Below are 25954 nucleotides of genomic sequence, written 5' to 3' on the forward strand. Positions count from 1 at the left end.
GGGGTATTGCTATGGCTAAGGGCTCTATAAACAATGCAAAAAAAATAGGAGACAAGGGACATCCTGGCCACGTGCCCCTAACAATCAGGCAAGTCCCAATATTTTGAGAGTTAATGATTATTTGGGCAGTATCCCTGCAAGTAGGTGTGATATGCCCTTAATTAATCTCTCAAGAAAGCTGAACTCTCGAAGAAAGTCAAAAAGACTGTCCCAGGACATTAGATCAAAAGCCTTCTTGCAGTCTGAAAAAAACTTGTCCAGGAATGTGGTATTGCAAAAAAAATAATCTATTCCCTAAATTAAGTAATGCGTGTTATATAATTTCTGCCTCCCAGGAAGGAAACCGCGCCGGTCTGAGTGGACAAGGGAGCCTAATGTTTTACCTATGGGGTTGGCCAAGTCTTTAGCAATTGTTTTTTTATAATCGTAGTTTAACAAACTGCTGGGCCTGTATGAGTTAACATTTTCTTTATCCGTATCTTTTTTCAGGAAGCTGACCACCACCACATTACAAAATGATGCCGGGATTGCCACCGGTTGCAATATGGTTAGCCAGCTTAACAAGTTGAGGGCTTAAGGCAGATGCACATTTTCAAAAAAAAAAAAAACTCTACTGGTAGCTCATTTTTGCTGCAGGCCTTCCCACAGGCCAGCGAGCTTACAACCCCCTAAATCTCCTCCATCGCCAACCACCCCCTCGAGAGAAACAGCAGCTATTAGGACCTGATTCTCAATGACACCAAGCTTTGGAACGGATAATTGAGCTGAAACTGAAGGTGGTATTAAACAATGCCAAAGAGGGTACTGGAAACAAGGTCAAGGTTTCAGCCTAGAAACACGCCAATAATCCTCCAGCAACAATCAGAAAGGCAGACTGCACCTTAACCAACACTCCATATGCTTAGGAGGCTGAAGGAGACATGCAAACCATCAAAAGGGACTCAGGGATTGCAGTCCATTAACATACACCAGTGACACTCTAGCATGGCATCTGGAACACCTCATTTTTTAGATAAATATTGTACATAAAAATTTGTAAAATACAATCAGTGCCAAACCAAACAAGAATTGGCAATTGCAATGGGTCTGGCTTATAATGAATGTTGTGTGGTAATATGATACACTACCAGTAAATAGCATGGTGATAGATATGTATTTGTGTGGAAACAAAGAAATGTAGAATATTTTTTGTGTAGGCTTAGCAGTCAGGTGACAGTTGCACTATCAAGCCAGACCTAAATATCCATGTAGGTTAATGACTTCCATCCTTTAATTTGTGCTGCTGCCAGAGACAAAGATGTTAAATGATCTAGTTATCTAAGACGCTTTGATTGCACTCCAAACTCATATGAGTGCTGATTTAAGTTCAAACTTAGGTAGCTGAATTAATAAACAAAAAGATCACAGCTGCTGGAGGTCAAGACCTTTTTTTTTATAAAAGAATACAACTTCTGCCCAATCAAAACATGCACTCCTGAATCCCAACATGAGGGCGAAGCCAAAGCCCCTCTATTTGTGCTCACTAACTTGTCTGGCGACAGCTATGCTATCAGGCCAGACCATAAAAAGTGACATAAACATGATTCTAAAAATTTGTTTTCAGTATATGTACTGATAAAATATGAATCATACCAACTAACACTCGGTGAAAATCCTGACACCCATTCCTTGGTAATTATAGCTCATAGAAGAGTGTAATTGGATGAGACAAGGGGCATTCATCCAGTGTAGGTAAACTGTCTTCTATCTAGGGGTGGGTAGAACTGTGGAGTTTCACTCCCCGGAATTCTATGGAGTAACATGAAAACTCCATGAGATTCCACTTAGTTCAGTGAGAGGGCGTAAATCAGTACATTGTGCTGATTTTTAGCATGAGGAGCATGTTCTGCACTCAGAAATGAGTACGAACCGCACTATGTAGCCCCTCAGAGGGCACATCTGCTTGAGTTGATTTTATTGCCCCTCGAGTAGTTCTACATGAGCAGCAGCTTTCGCAATACGAACACTTGCATTGGGAAAATCTCCTTGGGTGCCATCCTAGTACCCAAAAATAGCACTAAGGGATGCCAGCTCTCACCCCTGCTTGCCAACTTACAGTTAAAGAGGTGGCTCAAGAAAAAACTCAGCCACGCTGTGGTCAGCAGAATTTGGCACGAAGCTCCACATTAGATGCGGAAATACGTAATGTGGAGTCGCCAAAACTCTTCAAACTGCTTCTAGCACACCTAATGTGATGCACATATGTCCTTTGGCAACATAGACCACACTACAGTGTTCATTTCACCTCTGCCTTTAGAGCTGTCAATAGATTTAGGCTGGGGATCCATAAGGCATTGTTTTAATTATGTTTGTGGAGTTCCTTACTCCAAGTTGTATATTATAGCTAACTGAAAAAGCACCAAGAAGCTCTGTGACCAAGTAAAAGACTAGGTCAAGGTTGGGGTACCTTCATGGAGTCACAGAAAGAGAGAGTGAAAAGACGTGCTGAAGAAGAAAGAGGAGAAATTTGTGGGGAGAAAAAGGCTGAAAGTGCCTGACACAATGAGACTCTCCTGATGAAAATGGGCTGTGAAAGGTCAGGAATGAACCCTTTCAACAGACCTTAGTAAAGTATAATTTAAAGGCTAAATTTTTGGAATTAAACATTTTAATTTTTTAATCATTCACAAGAAAACCATTGTTTTTGCTCATTTTATTGATTCTGCTAACCAGAATTGGCAAAACTAGTAGGTCTGGCTTGTTTTAGGCATAGGTTTTTTATGTTATATATCTGGAGGTACCCACATACTGTCCAGGTGGCATGTGAAATTCATCATTTTAAATTACGTCTTACATATCTAATTACATATATCACACCTCTTGGAAAGGATTTCTAGATATTTTTCTTTGATCACACCCCTTCTAGGGACTCCTTACCTTTTTCATCACACTTAAAGCCCATGTATGTTTCACTTTATTTCTCTTAAAACACATTTGCACCACCTCACCCTTTACAACTTAGAAACAAGTTACAGCTTTGTTGACATATAGGTGGTCATTCTGACCCTGGCGGTCTTTGACCGCCAGGGCGGAGGACCGCGGGAGCACCGCCGACAGGCCGGCGGTGCTCCAATGGGGATTCCGACCGCGGCGGTAAAGCCGCGGTCGGACCGGCACCACTGGCGGGGTCCCGCCAGTGTACCGCGGCCCCATTGAATCCTCCGCGGCGGCGCAGCTTGCTGCACCGCCGCGGGGATTCCGACCCCCCCCTACCGCCATCCAGATCCCGGCGGTCGGACCGCCGAGATCCGGATGGCGGTAGGGGGGGTCGCGGGCCCCTGGGGGCCCCTGCAGTGCCCATGCCACTGGCATGGGCATTGCAGGGGCCCCCGTAAGAGGGCCCCTACATGTATTTCACTGTCTGCTGCGCAGACAGTGAAATACGCGACAGGTGCAACTGCACCCGTCGCACAGCTTCCACTCCGCCGGCTCGATTCCGAGCCGGCTTCATCGTGGAAGCCTCTTTCCCGCTGGGCTGGCTGGCGGTCTGAAGGCGACCACCCGCCAGCCCAGCGGGAAAGTCAGAATTACCGCCGCGGTCTTTCGACCGCGGAACGGTAACCTGACGGCGGGACTTTGGCGGGCGGCGTCCGCCGCCCGCCAAGGTCAGAATGAGGGCCATAGAGCTTTATCCCATACTCCTTCTAGTCTTTAGCACTGTAAATGACCGGATATCATTTGACCAATAATAGAAGCATGGTGGGCTGAAGTGGTCTTCAGGGATTCAACCATATGTCAGCACTTTTTGATTTCCTCCACACGTCAGACTGGATACGAAAACTTCTGCATAGCAATAACCTCTGATGCCATGGTGTTGTGTGATGCCATGACAACATCTATCTAAATATTACTTGCTAATTCTTCGAAAAGATGTACAGGCGCTCTTAGCAAAGGATGAAATAGTGGGAGTACCAGTTTCTGAAATCAGATTTGTTGGTGTTCCGGCTGCTTTTTAATACCAAAAAAGGACAAAAGAATGCACCCTAATTTGAGTATTCGCCACTTGAACTTTTATTGTTAAGAAAGTTCTATTTGCCCTGTATCCGAGAGACTGGATGGTAGTGTTGGATCTGTGGGATGCAAATTTTCACATTCCCATCCTGCATTCTTATGGACGCTACCTATGTTTTCAGGTGAGACAGGAACATTTTCAGTTCTCTTCCCTCTTCTTTGGGCTGACCAGTACACGTGGAATGTTCTCAAAGGTGATGGTAATGATTGCTGCACATCTACATAAATTGGGAATTCCACTATTCCCATATCTAGATGAATGACTGGTTGTTGGAAGCAAGTTCACCTCAAACAGTCGCCAATCATCTCAAGATGATGGCCCACCTATTGACATTGTTGAGTTTCACCATCAATGTGCCAAAGTCACACTGGACTCCTTCGCAGAGGCTCCCTTTCATCAGTGCTATCTTGGATATGGTGTTGGTTTGAGCTATATCTTTGCCTCGATGGCTCCAGACTGCAGTGAAATTGTAATTCTTAGTGGGATCAGCACCTAGGAAATCAGTCTGATTTCATTCATGTGTTGAAGGAGACTTCAGTGATGCTACTTGACATACAAGTAGACCAGCGGCAGACCCCCTCCATGTCCCACCAAGAAGTGGCTGCTGTGAAGGATGTGTTATTACTGAGTTGGGGAAGTCATGTGGGAGAAATGAGATCAGAGAACTCTGGTCTCTGGTGGAAGCTTGCCTTCACATAAATATATTGGAGCTTTGAGCCATTCATTTGAAATTAAAAACTTTTCTTCCTAATGTCAACGGGGAGAGAGTACAGGTACTCACAGATAATATGTCCGGCATATGGTATTGAAACAAACAGGGCAGATTAGGGTCGTGGGTTTTGTTCTTGAAGACTCTATTTCTTTGGAAGTGGCTGAGTGATCAGGTATATGTCTGATTGTTTATCATCTGTCATGATCTTTAAAGGTCAGGGCAGATGAACGCAGCTTGAAATGCCCAGTGGAGCACGAATTGCATTTGTACTCAGAGAATACTTCAGACATCTTCCAGCAATGGGGGAACCCTGGTCTGATCTATTCACCACTGCAGAGACTGAACAGTGTCAAGAGTTTTGTGGTTGGAGTACCCAAGGCAATTCTCCCTTAGAGATGTCTTTCACCTACGTTTGAGCTCAAGATTCCTACATACCTATCCAACCCATCCTCTTCTGCCCAGAGTGCTCAAGAAGATCAAGTGGGATCAGGGTCAAGTTATCCTAGTGGCTCCAGATTGAGTGAGGAGAGTTTGGTACCCTGAAATTTTGGCTATGAGCATCGGTCCTCCAACTCAGCTGCCTGTTTGGGAGGATGTCACAGCAACGGGATCAGTTGCTTCACCCAAACAATTTATACCTCCATGCCTGGAAATTGAGTTGTGGCAGGAGATGTCAAACAATCTCCATCTTGAAGCAGTGGGTTCAATTCTGGCAGCGAGGCAGCAGAATGGGCATCTTTGCGCATGTGTCCTATGCATCAAAGCCTACATAGTCAAATCAGGATGAAGGGCATTTCACCTGACTTATCCTGAAGGATTTCCTAGTTTGAGCCATTCCAAACACCCACCAGCTAGGGAGGTACTGCTTTGGTCTCTATTCAGGAGGTGACGTTTCTGCAAATACGAGTCTATCAGAAGAATAAGGGTCTGATTTAGAAATCAGCAGAGGGGAATACTCCATCACAAACGTGACGGATATCCTTTCTACTGTATTATGATCCCATTCTATCCTATGGGAATCGTAATATGATGGACGGGATACCTGTTAGATTTGTGACGGGGTATTCCCGTCACCAACATCTGAATCAGGCCCTAAGTTACTAACATGCAAAAATACCTTTTCTGTTAAAAAGACTCAATCTAACAGCAGATTCCTCACCAGCATTCCCATCTCTGAATTCTGTGGACTGGTCTCATAAAAATCGGTAGGTAATAATATCCCATTATTATAAGTCTGCAAATGATAATCATCTAATAATAGTTTCCTGAAGCTCCACATCTGGTGATTCAGATGGGCTACAGAAACAAAGTTACACCAGCTCAAGCACATGAAGTATTTATACGGGTTCTGCATGAGAAGAAGCTGTGCAAAATACTTTACAGGAGGCAACAATTAGCATGACACCATGTCCCATGACTACAACTCCCATGATGCATGTGCAGACTGGGGACTACAACTCCCATCTTGTGCTGTGCTGACATTATCGCATTCCAGTGCATCCCAAAACATGGTGAGGTCAACATTCAGCATCCACCTTAACTAGTTAAGATCTTGCTGGGTCAGCAGCAGTTCTTTTGTCAGTTATGTTCCTCTTGTGGTGATGCAAGTATCCATGAAACTTGTAATCAAATAAGTAATATGTGAAGGGACAGGACCACAGAGAAGCTAAGGTATACTGTGGGTGCCAATAAACTTTGCCACGTGGCGTTGAGGCAGTTTTTTTATGAGCTCCGCACTCCAAGCGGAGTATGGAGTTGCAAAACTCCTCAACTTTAGCTGGCGGAGCGGAGTTTACAACCCACTGTTACACATCAGGGATAGTAAGTGCTATATAAATACAAGTGCAACATAACAATGACCTTGCCTTTACTGAGGAGAGGAAGCAGGAAGTAGGAAACAGCTGCTCAACATGAGGTGCAGGTCACATTACACACATGATCACCTGCATACTTTGATTCCGTATCAGTTATCCCAGAATGTCAATGGGATACCCTTCATGTTTGGTTGTACTCTTTTGAGGTTCTGCTGATAAACAGGTTGAGAAAAACAACATGTCCATTCATCAAGAATTAAAAGACAATCATCATTTGACTGATGATTACATAAAAGGATTGACCTCTGACCCAATCTTTGGTCATAAATAGCATCCTTTTAGTTTCTGAGAGCGGAAAGGATGTTCAGTGATGGAAAATACAAAGGTAAACAGAGCTCCAGGGTCTTTGTTGATATTCCCTTTCTACCACTACCTTCATGACCCCTGAGTAGCACTGGTCAAATCATGGGTAGCATCCGGTAACCATGGATATGAATACATGACATCCTTGATGAGAACTCGGAAACCCCAAGCTTTCTATGCAATGTTTTAATGTTGATGTAAACTATAAAACAAAAAAAAAGGAATTGGTTAAAGTAATAATGACAACCAGTTTAGTTTATATTTATTTTAATTGTCACTACTCATTTTTAATATATTTATTGCAGATTTTTTATGTGTCCATGATTTTGTGGGCAATCCATTTTTTAAAATTTATTTCACAATAACTAATGCTATGTGCTGCATATGTGTGTTTTTTTTATTATAGGTAAAACTAATTCGGGTGCAAAAAATCACCTTTGTTTGGATCAATTGTGAGAAGAAGTTTGTGAAGGCTGGGTAAGTTTATCCAATGAATTGCCTTGATAGTTTGTCAAGGTTGGTTAGGTTGATCCATTGTAGGACTATGATGGTTTGTCAGAGCAGAGTGAATTCATCCATTGCAGTGCCATGGCGGCTTGTGAAGGCTGGGTGAGTTGATCCATTGGAGGGCCATGATGGTTTATTAAGGTTGGGTGAGTTGATCCATGGCAGTGCTTTGATGGGTTGTGAAGCCTAAGGGCAGTTTTGCATTTCTTAAATAGCGACTTCATAGAAATCACTATTTAAGAAATGCAAAATACTATGTACAAACATACCAATTTCCTAATAGCAATTCCTACAAAGTAGGAATCGCTTTTAGGAAATTGGTATTAAGAAATACCATTGCATTTGAGTCAATGGGCCGGTTTTGCATTTCCTAAATAGCGATTTTTTATTATGAAATCGTTATTTAGGAAATGCAAAACCAGGGATAGCAATAGGGAAAAGCCCTCCCTGGGTGCACCCCAAAAATAGGGGTGCATCTGTAGAGTACACATATGTCTAAGGGGCATGTATATGCTCTATTGCAATTTTTTAAAAAAGCACCTTGAGGAACATTTTTGAAATTGCACCTGGTTACCACTGTCCTCAAGTGGTAATTGCATCTCCTAAATGCCCAAATTGCATTTTGGAAATATGTGGTACATCAGAATAGGAAATGCAAATAGGAAATCCTTATTTGCATTTCCTATTCTGAGAATCGCAAATTGTGATTTCTACACAGTAGACATCGTAATTTGTGATTCCTCAAAGGGCTTTGTACATTAGAAAAGCTCAGTTTGTCATGGTTTTAGGCGGGTCTGATCAGAACTCTGGTTGGGACACCCCTTGAGGTCACCGAATATCCTAAAGAGGTAGAATACTGGTGCAGAAGAGCAGCTAAAGGCATACATGGAAAGGACAGCTATGGACAGGCACAGGAAAGTAAAAGCAGAGCAACCCTTGTGTGAACAAACAGGAAACAGATTACTAATGGACAAACATGCTGGGGTTGTACACAGAGTAAGGTGCAGAAACTCCCACAGTGACAGGGAATGTCAATGCCTCTGTGCAGTTTGCTCTTACAGATAGTCACCCTGCCAGCCCCATAGAAAGGAGGCAGCAGAAGTGATTCTGTCCCTGGACCCTAGAGCACAAACAAGGATAGTACTTACATACACACGACAAGCTCTTGTGGGTCCGGCTGGAAACACAATGGCGATTCCTGGAACAACAGCAATAGTACACTGTCACTGTTAGGCACGAAAGACAACGTATAACACTAGACAAGGATGGGGGCTGGAATTGCCTCCTGGAAACCAGGAGCCAACCCCAGTACAAAGGAGGACACATATACACTGGTAAAGACTGGTAGAACACTTACCAGACACAAATAACCAAGAAAAAACGGAAACAGAAGAGAACAAACTAAGAGGCAGAGGCAAGTACTGGGAACAGGTTCAGGCTGAAGCAAAGGCAGGACTAGGACTGGAAAACTGGGCGCAAACGTCTGGCTGGAACAAACAGAAATAGGACTGGGAAACTGAGAGCAGGCTCTGGCAGGAACAGGCAAGGACAGGGCTGGAATACAGGGTGTATGAATAAGCAGTAAACAGGACTGGGAAACAGAGAGCAGGTTCAGGCTCAAACAAGGCAGGAGCAGGACGGAAAAACAGGGAGCAGGCTCTGGAAGAAACAAACAGTTACAAGGCTGAGAGATAGGTAGCAGACTCTGGCTGGAACAATCAGGAGCAAGGCAGAGAAACAGGAAACAGGATCAAGCTGGAACAAAACAGGAACAAAACTGGAACACCATCCGATAAGGGGTCTGTAACACAAAGGAATCGAACTCCAATGAACGATGGGGATCTTGAGGAAATGGCTGCTTATTAGCAGTTCCATGCTCGGCTGCACAGGAGAGGTCTCAGGTGTGTGTAGTTTCAGACACGTGCAAGTCCTGGAGGAGAGGGTCCGGTGACAAGGAGCAACTGGACTCCTCCCATAGAAAACAATGGGAAACTGAATCCAGGCTTTCCTGACTACCAGGCTGTGCATTATGGGATTTGCAGTCCCAGGAAGCAAATGTAGTACTACACAAGTGTACCATGGAGAAAAGAGAAACAGTAGTAAAACTGTGGATCTATTAAGTTCCACATGCTCAAGTGGTTGTAACTCATAGTGAAACTTCAGAACAAAATGTTTGGATTACTTAAGGCAATCTGTATTATGTATATGTATTATGTTTAGTAATCTCATCCTCGTTTGCTTTTTTAAAATATGAGACGCATACCTCCTGTGACAGACTTCAAAGTTCTATAAAGAAACATCCTCTATCTATGTCTTAGAAAACTCCCTGGGTTCCTCTTAAACCCCCATTCCATTGGCATCACTTCCTGTGAATGACATACCAAAAAATGGGGTACCCCAACCCACCTTGGGTGGGTGGAAGAGTGGTCAGCAAGAGAAAGTGGACAAGGGACTAGGGGTAATGCAGATTACTTAAGGTAATCCAAACATTTCTGCAACATCCTGATTCCTCCTTGTTCTCTCCTTAGAATTTGAGAATATTCCAAAGAATAGATATCAAGAGCTTGAGGCAAATACTAAACATAAAAATGACTCCAACATGCTCTCGGATCCAACACCCATGTTCTTAACTAAATCAAAAATCTATGGTAAAATAAAAAGTTTATAAATTAGTACTGGATATTCAGTTGGTAATGACAAATTGACAAATGAAGGCAGATGGAAGTGCCCCTGTAGCAGATCTACAAACATTCCATAAAGGAACACCAAAGGCATATACCCAAGATTCATCCACCACCCTTGAATTAACGGTGGAAAATCACCAGCAGAGAACTCGTAAGCACAGCAAAGAAGTGATAGGGTCCCTCCGCTCAGAGTAGCTGTAAATCATTATTGGAACAAAAAATAACAAAAATAGCTTCACATGCCCTCAAGTGTGCTGTGCATTGTACATAGGTTTCTACAGCTGACCCGACACCCAGGTCAGTACCCACGCGTTCTTTAGTAATAGCAAACAGACAAACTTCTGCTCTTGTCAGAAACTAGACCCAATCTTGGCTAAAAAATCGAGAGCAAGCCACAAGATTGAAGCACTCTAAAGAGCTATGGGCCAGATGTATCAAACATTTGTAATCACAAAAATGCTTTTTGGTATGTATCAAGTCCAATTTGGAATTCAGCAACTTGTTACTGAATCGCGAATTAGAATTGTGACTAAATACCTATTCGGTATTAGGAAGGAGCGTGTCAAGGGTGTCCCTTCCTAATACCGAATTGCAGAGGTATGTATGGTTGTTTTGTGACCATGATTGCAGTCGCAAAAAAATCGCAGTTACCACCAATTTCAACACAGTGGAAAGGTGAACAGTTCCTGGGCGGCTGGTAATTCATCTCTTTGGTGGGAACACTTTGCCTTAATATTTCCAGAAGACAGCCGACATGTATTCCAAGGTCTGCGTTGCTTTAAAATGGGTCTTCTGTAAATTGATTAGAAATCCTAGTTTCAGCAGTAGGAACATGCTTTCTGAATATGTTACTAGCCACTAGAACCCCCAGTCTTGGGTGTTCAAAGCACAGACAACATATTACAGAGGTCATATGCATTGCGAATATTTGTGGTGGAGTACGTAGTCAAATTTCTTCGGTAAGTCTGTAGACAATTCAGTGAACAGGAAATGTTGTCCCAAATAGTGACATGATGATAATCATCCTGAAGATGTTATAGTCTAATAGACATACATCGCAATAACATGTTGAAAGGCTTCCATTTTTAAAAGAGATTGGGAATCCATGTATTTAGTTCTTTCAGGACCAGCACCAGTCTGAATCTCCCTTGAATCCGCGCACCACAAATATTATGCAGTAAAAGCCTTTCTGGAGTTAGAGAGGCCCTGTGGACCAGCTCATGAATCTCTACCTGCAGTTTCCCACATTGACCAAGTAGCTGGTCCATGGTGGAGGAGCTACTCTGGAGTCTAGAGGAAAAAAAAACAAATTCAATGTGTGATCCTTTAGATTCAAGAGAAAATAACCACTGGTCTTGGAAATACTGACTACAAGAAGACCAGAACTAGCAAAAAAAAACAATCTGCACCTTTTGTAGATGAGAATCCTTTCATTGAGTACTGCTGTTCATTGGAGAAAGATGGCATAAGAAGAGACTTTGTATTGTTGAGGCCTAAAGACTTACAATATTGCCCAGTTAATTTGTAAGATGACCATCCAAACTGTGAGTATGAAAAACAAAGATGTAATAGAGTCACAATGTGATGTGTTCTAACCATATCTTCCAACTTTGGACCCAATTGCTTGTGATCTGCTGGAGTCCGTATGCCATTCACTGACCCAGATAGTCCAACACTCAGCACTGATCTACCAATTACTTTGCTACACAGGCAGTATAAATCCTCACCCTTAAGGACCTGTGTAGACTCTTTTCATAATTTTGTCCACCTCTAGGCCTACGTAGTCTTTAGGGTCTACATGTCTCCTGCTAGGCAAATCACATAACATGTAATCCGTTGGGGCAGAATCTGGCAAACCCAATTCATCTCTATCCAGAGGAAACATTTTGGATAAAAACTTTGGCTAAGAAGCTTCTCAGGGGCTTTCCATTCAAGTGAAATGCCATTTTTATAGAGATGAGAACAGGAAATTGTGAAGTGCGAATAAGGTAATATTTGCTAAACATGTTCTACCCTTGATTTAAAAAGAAACCTACCCAAACCTTGTCCTGTAGATGAGACAAATTGATGCACTGTGATCCAATGGCATAAACCTGGATCAATCCCAGAATTCCTAATTTCTAAGGGGGTGCTGAGGGTCTGATTTGTAATTCCCTTGTCATCTGCCTCATCCAAAGTGTTTGAAATCCCTTGCTTTAGTAACTCTGGAGGTCTGGATTTAATGGAAGGATTACCAAGACATTCATAACATAGCCATTCTGCTGCCTTAGTTTAATCTACTATATGTTGGAGTTTTGTTAGAAAAACAACTCACAAAACCCAGCCAATTGTGACCCATACAGTGTTTGGATTAAATGAACCAAAGACTTGGCAATGCCACCACATGTCTAATTTTATCATAGGTGATGTCTACAGAGGATGTCAAAGACTGAGAAGCAGATGATAAAAAGGCACTAAGAATCACATCACTACATAAAAAGCTTAGGACAACTTAGTCATGCTTACAACAGCAAGGGCATATTCTGTGGTGGGGATTCCATTTCTAATCTGTTACATTTTAGTCATTGCTATCCAATCTTTAAACCCTGCTAGCAAAATTTTCAGAATCATTTTTGCACGTGAATTAAGAAATGCAAGTAAACAAGGAAGAGGCTGCTGATAAACTTTGGATCTTAAGTTACAGAATTCTTCTTGATGCAGAGACAGTGCTATATTATGTGTTATAGTTTTGAATGTAAGAAAACAACCGGACCAGAAAGTCCACTTTGTATAAATTGAAAAAGAGTCGTCTAGTCCCAGGGACACGCAAACATTTAAAGCAGATTAAAAGTCTTTTAACATGGGTCAGAAAAGAATCAGGGATATATCTATGGGATTACATGTACATCACACAATGTTGTACATGTGTGATGCGAACCACTAAGACAGATTTTTGTGGCTCCAAAAATCTGAAGTAATACAACACAGCCCAAATCGCTTTTTTGAGTTACTCTGCCCAGGAAAGGCATTCCATGGACATTGAATGGGTGTTCCCACACAACTCCCATGGTTTTTGATGTATTTCCAAATTTATAAGAACTTGTAAACCTGCGAAAGCGCCAAAATTATACACCTTCCAAGAGGAGGAGTAACGAAGAGAAATATCTCTATTTCTTCATGTTTCTTCCTTTTTCTATATGTGCAGCATTTTGCAGCACACATAGAAAGAGGGATATGCCTGCGAGGGTTGTTTATGTGCGGGAAGGTGCCCCTTCCTGCACAAAAACAATCCTGCATGCAACACAGGCACCCTTGCACACATAGAAAGAGGAGTATGCCTCCTATAGTTGGTTTTGTGCAGTAAGGTGCCCCTTCCTAAAAACAATCCTGCACACAAAGCAGGCTTCTTTGGGGCAGGTGTCCATGCCAGCTCTCACTTTCCATCTGGCTGCCTCCCCATCCACCCTGAGCTGTGCTCTAGTGCCTCAGCACCCCCAATGAGAGCGCCACTGTCAGCATTAGCCACATACCTAAATCTCTTTTCCTGCTAAGACTGCTGCTGCTCCAGCCCACTTTGAGGATTTTGGGCAATCATTATAAAGTGTTGTGTATTGCTATTGTCTTTTGCCATTTTGCTTTAATCTGCCTTAGTTTTGCCTAATTCTTTGGCCATATCAATGTTTCATTTGTGCCTGTTTACCCTGCGGTTTTTCAAGCACTTTTCGTCCTGCTCTGATGCTCCAGCCTGCCCACTGCCTCCTGTCACCCCTCCTTAAACAGGACCTACTTATTGGAGACTGCAGCGCCGAAGTGGTGCCAAAGGCAAGCCTGTCTGCACCCATCCATGCCTGGACCACACCCAGCGCCAGGAAGCCCGCCTCTTTGATCATCTGCATATACTCTTCCACCGAACTACAGGATCTGGCCCCCAGAAAATGAGACGTCAACTGCTGTGGAGCATTTCCACAGACCACAGTTGTGTCTTTCACCAATGCCGGTTTACCTGAAACACCGAAACCTCAACACCAAGCATGTGCTGGGAGAAAGAACTCCACTGCCTCGTACTCAACGTGAGATCACTCTGCAAACACCCCACAGAAATATGGGACACCATAACCTCAGGCCAACCGGACCTGATGTTCATCACAGAAACCTCGGTCCCCCCACAGCTTCTCCCAACATCACCTACACAATCCAACCTAGAGCTACAAACTCATCCACAAACATCACCACAACAAACAGGGAGAAGGCATCACCATCATCCACAAGGATAACTTCCTCTGCACCACCAACCAAAATGGCTCGATCCCCACTATAGAACACCTTAACTTTCAAATCTGAACCAACGGCAAAACCATAATCTGAGGAACTCTTGTGTACAACCCCCCTGGCCATCGCCTCACTTTCTGTAAGAAAATCTCTGATTTCATCTCCCCCCGGCCATGTACTCCGAACATTATGTCTTGTTGGGAGACCTCAATTTCCATCTCGACGACCCCAATGGCTACAGTTCCACCATCCTCTTGGACAACCTAAACAACTGTAGACTCAAGCAACTGGTTCCAACGCCACGAACAACAAAATAAACACTCTGGACCCTTTATTCACCACCAGCGACAGGATACAACTCTCCTAGACAACTGTGCTAATGTGGACCAACCACCACATCGTGCACTTTACCTTGACAAGCACAGGGAACCCCCTGCCACACCACGCCCCCCTCACCGAAGATGTTCAAAATGACCAAGACCAAATCGACATCTGACCTCAACACCAACAGACCCACCCCCACCGGCAAAATTGATCCAAGCGTTCATAGGTTCACCATCTGGATCCTCAAATGCGCCATCAAATTTGCAGCCACAAGAAACTCCAACACCAGAAGGGCCTGCCGGGTGGTTCACATCTGACCTCCGCCCTCTGAAGAGAGAAGGTAAAGGACCAGAAAGATGATGGCACTCCCTAAAAAATCCAGCAGACTGTGCCACCCTCAACCTGACATGACCACTCCACTCAGAGACACAACTTCCACCATGCCATGAGCAACATAGCCGAACAGAAGAAAACCAACTGCCTGAAACTAAACGTGCACAAGATGGAAGCAATCATTTTTGGTAATAACCCATCCCTCTGGGCTGACACTTGGTGGCCCACTGCCCTAGTACAACTCCCTACACTGAAGAACCACACCCGCAACCAAGTCATCACCGTCGACAGCAAACTCATCTTCAAGCAACAGATTAATGCAGTTTCCGCCTCCTGCTTTCTCCTCCTCCCCATACTACAAAAGATTTTCAAATGGACCCCTGTCGACCCCGGAGAACGATACCCCAAGCAGTGATCACCAGGAGACTTGACTAAGGGAATGCACTCTATGTCTGAACCAACACCCTCCTCATCATCCGCCTCCAAACTATACTGAACTCTGCAGCAAGACTCATCCTTGATCTTCCTAAATGCAACAACACCTCAGAAATCTACACTGGTTGCCAGTACACAGGAGATGTAAATTCAAGGTCCTGACTCTCACCTTCAAAACTGTCCACAACATCGGATCCAAACACATCAACCACTGGCTAAGTTTTTACCAACCAGCAAGAAAATTCAGATTGACATCCCTCGCCCTCGTGCACGTCCCATGCATCATCCGGAGTCGCTGAGGAGGCTGCTCAATCTAGTACTTCGCCACCAAGGCATTGAACAATCTCCCCCTCCATCTGTGAACCTCACACTTTGTCCCTGAGTTCACGAAGAAGCTCAAGACCTGGCTCTTTGAGGAGTGGGAGTCAGTACGCAGCATCAACCACCAGCACCTGGATACCGCTTGGGGTGATAAGCTGCGCTATACAAATACGGGTTGATTGATTGCACTATGGTGCAATGTGCCTGCATTGGCTGGGCTGTCTTTTCCCTAATACAGGGAAAAGACAGGAATGCACCACATTGCCTTAAATGCAGAGTATTCCTTCCCTTTCCCTGACACGCAGTGTAGCATGTAACTTCCTCATAAATAGGCCCCTTAGTTTATAGTACCTATCAAGGTGTAGAAATTCTAAATTTTAGAAGTGAATTTGAGTGTAACCCAGATATCTAGGATTCTTAATGCAAATAAATGAATATACTTTGCTTGGCTGGATTTTAATGTTACTTCTTCCTTGTTTACTATTATATAGGATCTGGGTTGTATGATGCCAGGAAATAGAGAAATACTGGGGCCAAATTGCATCAACTAGGTTGTTTTTCTTCTTGTGTTCTTTGGCCCCTATACTGCAGGTCCAAAATTGGGAAATGTTCAAATCGTCTCTGGGGCTCATGGATTTCTGTAAACAGGAGACTCATGGTGTCACACTCTCCAAACTAACATTGGGCTCTGGTGGCATCAGCCTACAAATACAGAAATGTAGGCACTCTGAATGCTGCTCCTGTTCTTCTGAGGTGGCACAAACAGAGCTGTAGGGAAATTTGCCTACAGCCATGCTGGCTTGTGAGTGAAGACAATGCTCAATTTGATGTGGAAGAGCCCAACCCTTTTCTTTCCTTTCTTTCATCTACTTTGTGTTGTTTTAATGCACCTGTCCAACACTTTGACATTTACATAGGTTTCCCTACTAGACTACGCACCTAAGCATGAGGAACCCTGCAGGCTCATGTGCAGGGTGCAGGGACCTGCTGCCTCCCTGTGCAGCACACAGGGTCCTGCTGGCTCCTTCTCACACCTGACAAGGCTGGGGAGGTGTCAGGTGCCAGACCCAACTCCTGCTGCCTTCCTTTGCTCTCCCTTCACCCTCTTCATCCTCCAGGAGCAGAGAACAGGGTGTTGGTGCACTGTTGGTTAGGGGAGCCCTCCCTTAACCCAGGGTCACTGCAGATAGGCTGGGGCAGTCCTGAAGGCATGAAGATGGTCAGTGGCATACCCACCACTTATCTCAAAGGAAAATTGAGCCACCCTGACAGTGTTGATTACCTGGCTGGTAACTGTAACTCTTTTTTTTCCAGAGGGCAGAGTATAGTATACAGAACATTGTGACACTTCTAGCATTCTTGTCTTGTCTCCAATGTCCCTGTCCCTCCTTGTGGGCTAATTATGAAAATGTTGAACATTGTAAGAATTGATCTTCATCTAGGCAACCTCAGGACCTGCCAAGAAAGCACTGCATGAGCATTACAAATAAAATCAGTTATCTCAGGCCTCTCGTGACTTTTACGTGTCATTTGATTTGGTGTGCATTTTGCGATGTGTGGGTCCAGCTACCAGGTTAATATTTCAGGGCATCCTGGCTTTTAAATCCTTGCTTGTCTTCTGGAGCTTTATTTTAGGCTGATTGTCCTTTATTGAAAAAGAGACTACAGGACCTAGCCATCTTTATGGCCTTCTTCCCCTGGGTCTCTCAGCAGCAGTGCCCTGTGAACCTCGAGGCAGACTACGCAACCTGCATACAATCCCCAAGTATCTCAGCCGCCTAGCCTCTTGCAGGGTAACTGTATTTAGTGCATAAGTGTGGGATACCTTTTCCCTGAGAGTCTCCATTCAGAACCAGTGCATAGAAATCCCATAGCTCTGGTCCACCTTCTACTATCCCCATGAGGGAGTTGGGGGGCAAACGCCAATGGCCTCAGAGAAGAAGAGCAGGGAGCACCAGAAAGTACAAGCCTGAAGACCCTCACAGGCAGTGGTTTGCCCATTGGTCTGTATGTAGCTCCATTTTGTCACTTGGCATGGGCAGTGCAGAGACCCCCATGGGCAGCCCCGTTGCGCTTTTGAAGGGGTCTATTATGGAAGGGCTGATTTGCGTCATTGATTGAGGTTTAAGGATAGCAGTGTGGATTGATTTGTGTAGACTGTGGCCCTCATTCTGACCTTGGCGGGCGGCGGAGGCCGACCGCCAAAGTCCCGCCGTCAGGTTACCGTTCCGCGGTCGAAAGACCGCGGCGGTAATTCTGACTTTCCCGCTGGGCTGGCGGGCGGTCGCCTTCAGACCGCCAGCCAGCCCAGCGGGAAAGAGGCTTCCACGATGAAGCCGGCTCGGAATCGAGCCGGCGGAGTGGAAGCTGTGCGACGGGTGCAGTTGCACCCGTCGCGTATTTCACTGTCTGCGCAGCAGACAGTGAAATACATTTAGGGGCCCTCTTACGGGGGCCCCTGCAGTGCCCATGCCAGTGGCATGGGCACTGCAGGGGCCCCCAGGGGCCCCGCGACCCCCCCTACCGCCATCCGGATCTCGGCGGTCCGACCGCCGGGATCTGGATGGCGGTAGGGGGGGTCGGAATCCCCGCGGCGGTGCAGCAAGCTGCGCCGCCGCGGAGGATTCAATGGGGCCGCGGTACACTGGCGGGACCCCGCCAGTGGTGCCGGTCCGACCGCGGCTTTACCGCCGCGGTCGGAATCCCCATTGGAGCACCGCCGGCCTGTCGGCGGTGCTCCCGCGGTCCTCCGCCCTGGCGGTCAAAGACCGCCAGGGTCAGAATGAGGGCCTGTGTGTGTTCACAAATTCAGTGTGGTTGGCTTAGGGAAGTAATAGTTTCTACATGGCATGCTAAATCATTATTCTAATTGTATAATTTCTGGGATTTTTGCTAGTGTTAATTAAAATTTTCCTGGTTTCTCATTTCAGTGTACTAGAGGAGAGTCTTTCTTGTTCTGCATTGCACTCAATCTTTGGCTGTGGACTAGGCACTGAAGAACGATATCTCAGGTAGAGTGAATCAATGTCCATGTGAGAAGTTCCCTGATGATTTGCTCTCTCTCTCAGGCCCAGACGTAGTTCCGGTGCTCACTTGGAAATGACACCAAAGTGTTCCAGGCTGATAAGACCCTAACTAAGGCAAAACCAGTACTGGGTTGCTTGTGTTCCAGTTGGGGAAGGACCTGGCAGTTTGGGTAGGAGCAGGGTTGAGACTGATTTGCATATGGCTAGGCTTAAACTGAGGTGGCATGGTGAGCAAAAAGATGATGGGTTGGGATGCTAACCCGAGCAGTGGGCAGACAAATTGCAAGCATTCTTCTGCTGCTAGAGCCGCAGATCTGGGGGTATCTGCAAGGAAGAGGAAGACTTATTGTGGGTGTCTGGTTGGTGGAAGGCCATGCACTTATTGATGTATGTTGGTCCTGTGAAGAGCTTTGTGTACGTGAGTCAATATTTTGAACTGACATCTTTTCTGGATAGGGAACCCGTGTAGCTTTTTAGGGTGGGGTGTGCTATAGGTCCATCTGGGGAGGTCGAGGACGAGTCTTGCCACTGAGTTTTCACAGAAATTCATAGCAGTGAAGGGGAGAATGGCAGTTCACTCCTCAGGGTTTGGCAGTACATCGGCATGACGATATGTGCATCACCAAGTGGCCCTGTAACAGAGGACAACTATTGCCAGTGGCTTGGGTAGGGAATTGGTGGCTGGTGGTAGTGGTTAACCAAGGCAGGATCTAAGCCCTATCAAGAATCGAGAAGCTAAATGTGTTATTTATCTAAGTATCATGGTTTATGTGGCCATCTGATTCAGCCATTAGTATCCACAAACGTATCACTGATAGAGGCATTTCAAAAGAATTGCATTCTTGTTCCTCAATTGTTTGCTTCTTACATTGAGTGAATACAAATTTTGCTAAAATTGTGATTAGGATGGTGATTTTGATGCAGTTTTGTGTGGCATACTCTGTTCAGGAGACGAGGAACATCTCCTAACATGCCAGGGACATTGGTTTTTACATTTTTACATTTTTCAAAACAAACCCCTGGTTTTGAGCATTTAGCATTGGATAACAGGCGCACTGGACAGCACTGAACAATTTCACCAAGAAGTGTCCTTTCCATGTGAGCATGTAACCAGCACTTATGTGGCAGTATTTTTAAATGCAGTGAGATAGTTATTGTGAGATTATTTTGTAATATATATCGGTTCATTTGTAAGATTAAGCCACTTTTAATATTGATTGCGTTTTAATTACTATTTTCAACTTGTAGTTCAATATCACATTTTATACAACTGATATCACATTTTATGCAACAATGTATATTTTTAGCATAAACAATGTAACAAGCAAATAAAATACAAGATTTGTTTTATCTCTTTTAGGAAATTGATCTGTGGGCCCAATGTTATTGAAGTTGAAGTTGCACCAATCTGGAAACTACTTTTCAAGGAGGTACAATACTAATTTGCTTCCTGTTCACAAGCGAGTGTTGTTCAAACTTCTCCCTCACATCTGTACAGCATGACACAACATGGCCCCGGCCTATTTCAAGATCCACATCACTTACCACAAACCCTTCTGACACCTCCGCTCTGTCGGACTCCTACTTGCACACACCCCTCAAATACGCAGAACCAGACGCAGAGGAGGGCCTTTCTCTTATAGAACCAGACGCGGAGGTGAGCCTTTCTCTTATAGAACCAGACGCAGAGGAGGGCCTTTCTCCTATAGAACCAGACGCAGAGGTGAGCCTTTCTCTTATAGAACCAGACGCGGAGGTGGGCCTTTCTCTTATAGAACCAGACGCAGAGGTGAGCCTTTCTCTTATAGAACCAGACGCGGAGGTGGGCCTTTCTCTTATAGAACCAGACGCAGAGGTGAGCCTTTCTCTCATAGAACCAGTCGCAGAGGTGGGTCTTTCTCTTATAGAACCTGATGCAGAGGTGAGCCTTTCTCTTATAGAACCAGACGCAGAGGTGAGCCTTTCTCTTATAGAACCAGACGCGGAGGTGGGCCTTTCTCTTATAGAACCAGTCGCAGAGGAGGGTCTTTCTCTTATAGAACCAGACGCAGAGGTGAGCCTTTCTCTTATAGAACCAGACGCAGAGGTGAGCCTTTCTCTTATATCACTCCTAAGCCTGGAGTGACCTGTGGAACTAAAAGATCAATGTTACATCGATATTCGCTATGAAATGAAAGATAAAAATGTCATTATTGCAAATCGGTGATGAAAAGGGTTATAATATAAATCAATGGAATCCCAAGGTAATATTTAAGGGCCTGATTTAGAGTTTGAGACATGGTTGCTTAGTCACAAACGTGAGGGATATCCCATCCACTTCATTACAAGTGTATTATACCCAGAGCATTTTAATAAGGCAGAGGGGATATCTGTCTTGTTTGTGACTGAGTAAGTACCTGATAAGTTCTGAATTAGGCCCTATGTACCATCTAGAGAGAGTGTAGGCAGCTTCGGGTGCCGATACATGAGTTCAAGGAGCCCGAGGGTCAGGTTTACAAGGCCCTTTCCGCAGCTGGAACGTCACTTTTAGCGATGGTCTGGAGGTGACCACTCCCAGGCCTTATTTACAAGGCCAGATAAAGTGTGGGTTTTAAAGACCTTGCAAATATGGGCTGGGTTAGCACATTGCAAATCGCTGCGACAGGGAGGCATTCCATGGGTGTTGCAGTGAATGTTCCCATTCAACACCCATAGATTTTGACATATTTCCAGATTCACAAGGATTTGTAAACCTTGGAATGGGTCAAAAGCCTATGCTTTCCCAGGGGAGGAATAAGGAAGGCGCAACAAGGAAGAATCGATTTATTTCTCCTAATTTTTTCATTTTTCTATGTGTGCTGCATTCTACAGCACACATAAAAAGAGGAAAACACCCCTCCTGATTGTTTTTCTGCAGGAAGGCCTCCCTTCCTGCACAAAAACAATCACACCCATAACAGAGACACTCTTGCTCCTTTGTGCAAGGGTTCCTGCATTGGCGCATGGCAGCCCATTGTGTTCTAGTGCAGCAGAAAAGGACAGGAATGTTCCGTACCTTGTAGATTCAGTGCATTCCTACCCTTTTCGTTTGATAGAGGGCAGTGCCGCAAGAAGGCTTGCGGAGCTGCTCTACGCCAAAAGCTTGTAAATAAGCCCCCGAGTATCTCTTGCCTGAGACTTAGCTCATGAAAGTATTTCAAGTCAAAATGTTCTCAGCACAAGAAATGTACAAAATCAGATGTAAAATTTCTACCATCAGGTCAAACCCACTTCTCAGGCAGGCCAAAGCTTCTATGCCCCGGAATGTCATACCATTAGGTTGGCTTCTCATGTGCACAAACATTTTAGGAAAATGAATACATACCTACAATTGGTTTAAATATGTAGTATAAACTTACCTAGTTCACACAAATAAATTATCACCCAGTTTTAAAAAGCATGATAATGTAACTTTGGGACCTGCTTTCAGAATTAGGAGTATAGGGAACTCAATCTGTGGTTCTGTGTAGTGACTTAAAAATTCTGCAAGATTCCACAGAGTTCCACCAATGGGTGGAAAAAAATGCAGGTCGTGCTGCTTGCACTGCAATTAAGTGCTAGTATTGTGAGCAGTACTGAAAAATCAGCGTGAATGGCACCATCCAGTGTGCAAGAATGTGTGGCCATTTGAGTTGATTTTGCTTCCGCTTGAGTAGAAAATGTGCTTGAGCAGCAGCAGGTCTAGTTGAGAACCAGTTCTCTGTCCTCGACCTCCCATGTCGTGCTAAGGTTCGCCAAATCTTGCTCGAGCTGATATTCCTGGAGCCTCATGGGAAAATGTACCGCCACATGGCAATTCAAAGAAATTGGCTGAAAGTCCACATTACTAGAGTAATGCAGAGTCGCCAAATTCTGCCAATTCCATGTGAGGAATGAAGCATTCCTCTCATCCCTAGTCAAAATCCAAAAGAGATATGAGGAACAAAAACTCATGGCTCAGTGTTTGAAGCTGGAAAAGAGGCCTATCATCACCCTAAACCTTCGATTAAAACTAAACTAAATATATATACAAGTACTTCAGCTGTCCCTGTGAAAGCATCAGAAGTGTCCTCTGTAGGTCTGGAAAGATTTCCATTAAAAAGGCTTGATTAAAGTATTTCAGTGCCTAGTTGCTGAGCCCCCTTTTCTACCCTGCTGCCAAGATTAATTTAGCATTGTTGCCTTTGGTTAATTGGAGTTCTCCACCAGCAAAGGGGATGCATTTATCCTTCAAAGTCACTCAGTGCTGAAAAATATATAAAATAATGAATTTCTATTAATCAAAATCTTAAATACTTGCTGTTATTTTTCTGAAGATCTGTTTATTGCAGGCAAAATAAATCAATCACTGATGGGTTTTATTATATTCACTTTTCTAAATGGATACATATCTAAAGCTACTCTACAATATGATAGATATTCATACTGCTGGCTTTCCAGTACCAACTTAGCGCATTGACTCAGTGTCATGGCATGCCTTCCACAAGGGCTGGGCTACAAGTGAGGGCACCACCACAGAGCACAGAGCACACAGGGTCTGAGGCTCGTTAAGAAGGACTCAGGCAAGAGCACATATCAGAATCTAACGATTCTAAAAGCAACCAGTGAGCATCATCAAACCAAGTGGATTTCCTACAAATGGGATAAATAATGGAAACAGTGTTAAGGAAATAAATGAAAAGACATCAACGATTACACAGTAGGAATCCTTTGTATTCAGGAACCTAATAGTGTCCTGCTCTCCACGTCATCTTGTTATGGTTTTGTTCGCAGCACCTTGCCCTAAAATTGTCGAGTGGTACACAGAGAGACCATTATACCAACTCCTGTCTCTCCTTGGAAAACATACTGTAGGAAATTGTGTTTGTAGGAAATTGTGTTTGGTCAAATGATTCCCCATCGCAGAGGGAGGCTGTTGCAAAAAAAGAACTCTGAATTTTAATTGTTTCGAAGCTTTGAAAGGTAATGTCTACAACAAAGGGCCCCAAGATGAGGTGTGAAAATCTGTATTGTTTGAGATCGATTCACAGATTATCAATTTAAGTGCCTTTGTTTTTTCTGAAATACAAATTATATGTTTCTAAAAGTTCATGAGATAACAAAAAAACATCTTTTATTGACTATAACACAGACACATTCCTTGTTCTAAGTATTTCATATTAATAAATATAACAAACAAACAAAAGTAAATATTGTGGTCTGATTTTTTGTGCTGTATCAGCGTGTGTTATAATGTGATCTGATTTTAAGAGTTGTAACAGTATGTGTTATATTGTGTTGTGATTTAATGAGAGGTAGTGGTGTGTGTTATATTGTGGTCTTATTTTTTGTGCTGCATCAGTGTGTGTTATATTGTGGTGTGATTTAATGAGAGGTAGTGGTGTGCGTTATATTGTGTTCTGATTTGAAGAGTTGTATTGATGTGTGTTATATTGAGGTTTTATTTCAAGAGTTCTAACAGAGAGTCTTTTATTGCTGGCAACAAAAAAGGATGATGGATGGAGTGTTGAACAATGCCAACACTCACCCCCAGTCACAGATCTGGGTTTAATATCCATTGTTCGTTTGCTCACCATTCTACCCCAGTTTGGACCCAGCCATATGCAAATCAGTCCTAACCCTGTTCCTCATGGGACAGTCCAGCCTGAATTGCCAAGCCAGGTCCTCTCTGGACCGGAAACAAGCATCCTGGGACCGGTTTCAGGGTTTCACCCTGTCTTTTATTGTTGTCTGAGTTCAATAGTTGTATCAGCATGTGTTATAATGTGGTCTGATTTTAAGAGTTGTATCAGTGTATGTTATATTGTGGTGTGATTTAATGAGATATAGTGGTGTGTGTTATATTGTGGTCTGATTATTTTGTGCTATATCAGTATGTGTTATATTGTGGCGTGATTTAATGAGATGTAGTGGTGTGTGTTATATTGTGGGCTGATTTCAAGAGTTGTATTGATGTGTGTTATATTGAGGTTTTTCTTCAATAGATGTATCACTGTGTTATATTGTGGTCTAATTTCAAAAGTTGTAATAGTGTGTGTTATATCGTGGTCTGATTTCAAAAGTTATATCAGTATGTGTTATATTGAGGTTTGATTTCAAGAGCTGTATAAGTGAGTTATATTGTGGTCTAATTTCAAGAGTTGTATCAGTGTTATATTGTGGTCTTCTTTCAAGAGTTGTATCAGTGTGTGTTGTATTGTGGTCTGATTTCAATAGTTGAATCACTGGGTGTTATAATGTGCTCTGATTTAATGAGATATAGTGGTGTGAGTTATGATGTGGTCTGATTTCAAGAGTTGTATGGATGTGTGTTATATTGAGATTTTATTTCAAGAGTTATATCAGAGTGTGTTTTATTGTGGTCTGATTTCAATAGCTGTAATAGTGTTTTTTTACATTGTGGTCTGATTTCCAGAGTTGCATCAGTGTGTGTTATATTGTGGTTCGATTTCAAGAGCTGTATTGATGTGTGTTATATTGAGATTTTATTTCAACAGTTATATCAGAGTGTGTTATATTGTGATCTGATTTCAAGACTTGTATCAGTGTTATATTGTGGTCTGATTTCAAGAGTTGTACCAGTGTGTTACACTGTGGTCGGATTTCAAGAGTTGAATCAGTGTGTTACATTGTGGTCTGCTTTCAAGAGTTGTATCTGTGTGTTTTATTGTGGTCTGATTTCAATAGTTGTATCAGTGTAGTATATTGTGGTCTGATTTCAAGAGTAGTATCAGTGTGTGTTATTTCATGGTCTGATTTCAAGAGTTGTATCAGTATGTGTTATATTGTGGTTTGATTTCAAGAGTTGTATCAGTGCATTATATTGTGGTCTGCTTTCAAGAGTTGGTTCAGTGTGTGTTTTATTGTGGTCCGATTTCAATAGTTGTATCAGTGTGTGATATTGTGGTCTGATTTTAAGAGTTGTATCAGTGTGTGTTAATTCATGGTCTGATTTCAAGACTTGTTTCAGTATGTGTTATATTGTGGTTTGATTTCAAGAGTTGTATTAGTGTGTTATATTGTTCTCTGATTTCAAGTGTTGTATCAGTGTTATATTGCGGTCTGATTTCAAGAGTTGTACCAGTGTATGTTTTACTGTGGTCTGATTTTAAGAGGTGTATCAGTGTGTTATATTGTTG

General features: G+C 43.5%; 1 protein-coding gene across 2 annotated transcripts in view; it reads left to right on the forward strand.

The window, feature by feature from the left end:
• Positions 1 to 25954, forward strand: part of LOC138265204 (probable cation-transporting ATPase 13A4) — a 229913-nt gene that overhangs the window by 18369 nt on the left and 185590 nt on the right. For both annotated transcript variants that reach the window (XM_069212751.1, XM_069212752.1), the window contains exons 4-6: positions 7347 to 7417; positions 18723 to 18803; positions 20179 to 20248. In XM_069212751.1, coding sequence (XP_069068852.1) covers positions 7347 to 7417; positions 18723 to 18803; positions 20179 to 20248 — 222 coding nt within the window. The remainder of the gene's footprint in view (positions 1 to 7346; positions 7418 to 18722; positions 18804 to 20178; positions 20249 to 25954) is intronic.

The sequence above is a fragment of the Pleurodeles waltl genome, chromosome 11, assembly GCF_031143425.1.
Source record: "Pleurodeles waltl isolate 20211129_DDA chromosome 11, aPleWal1.hap1.20221129, whole genome shotgun sequence".
Lineage (NCBI taxonomy): Eukaryota > Metazoa > Chordata > Amphibia > Caudata > Salamandridae > Pleurodeles > Pleurodeles waltl.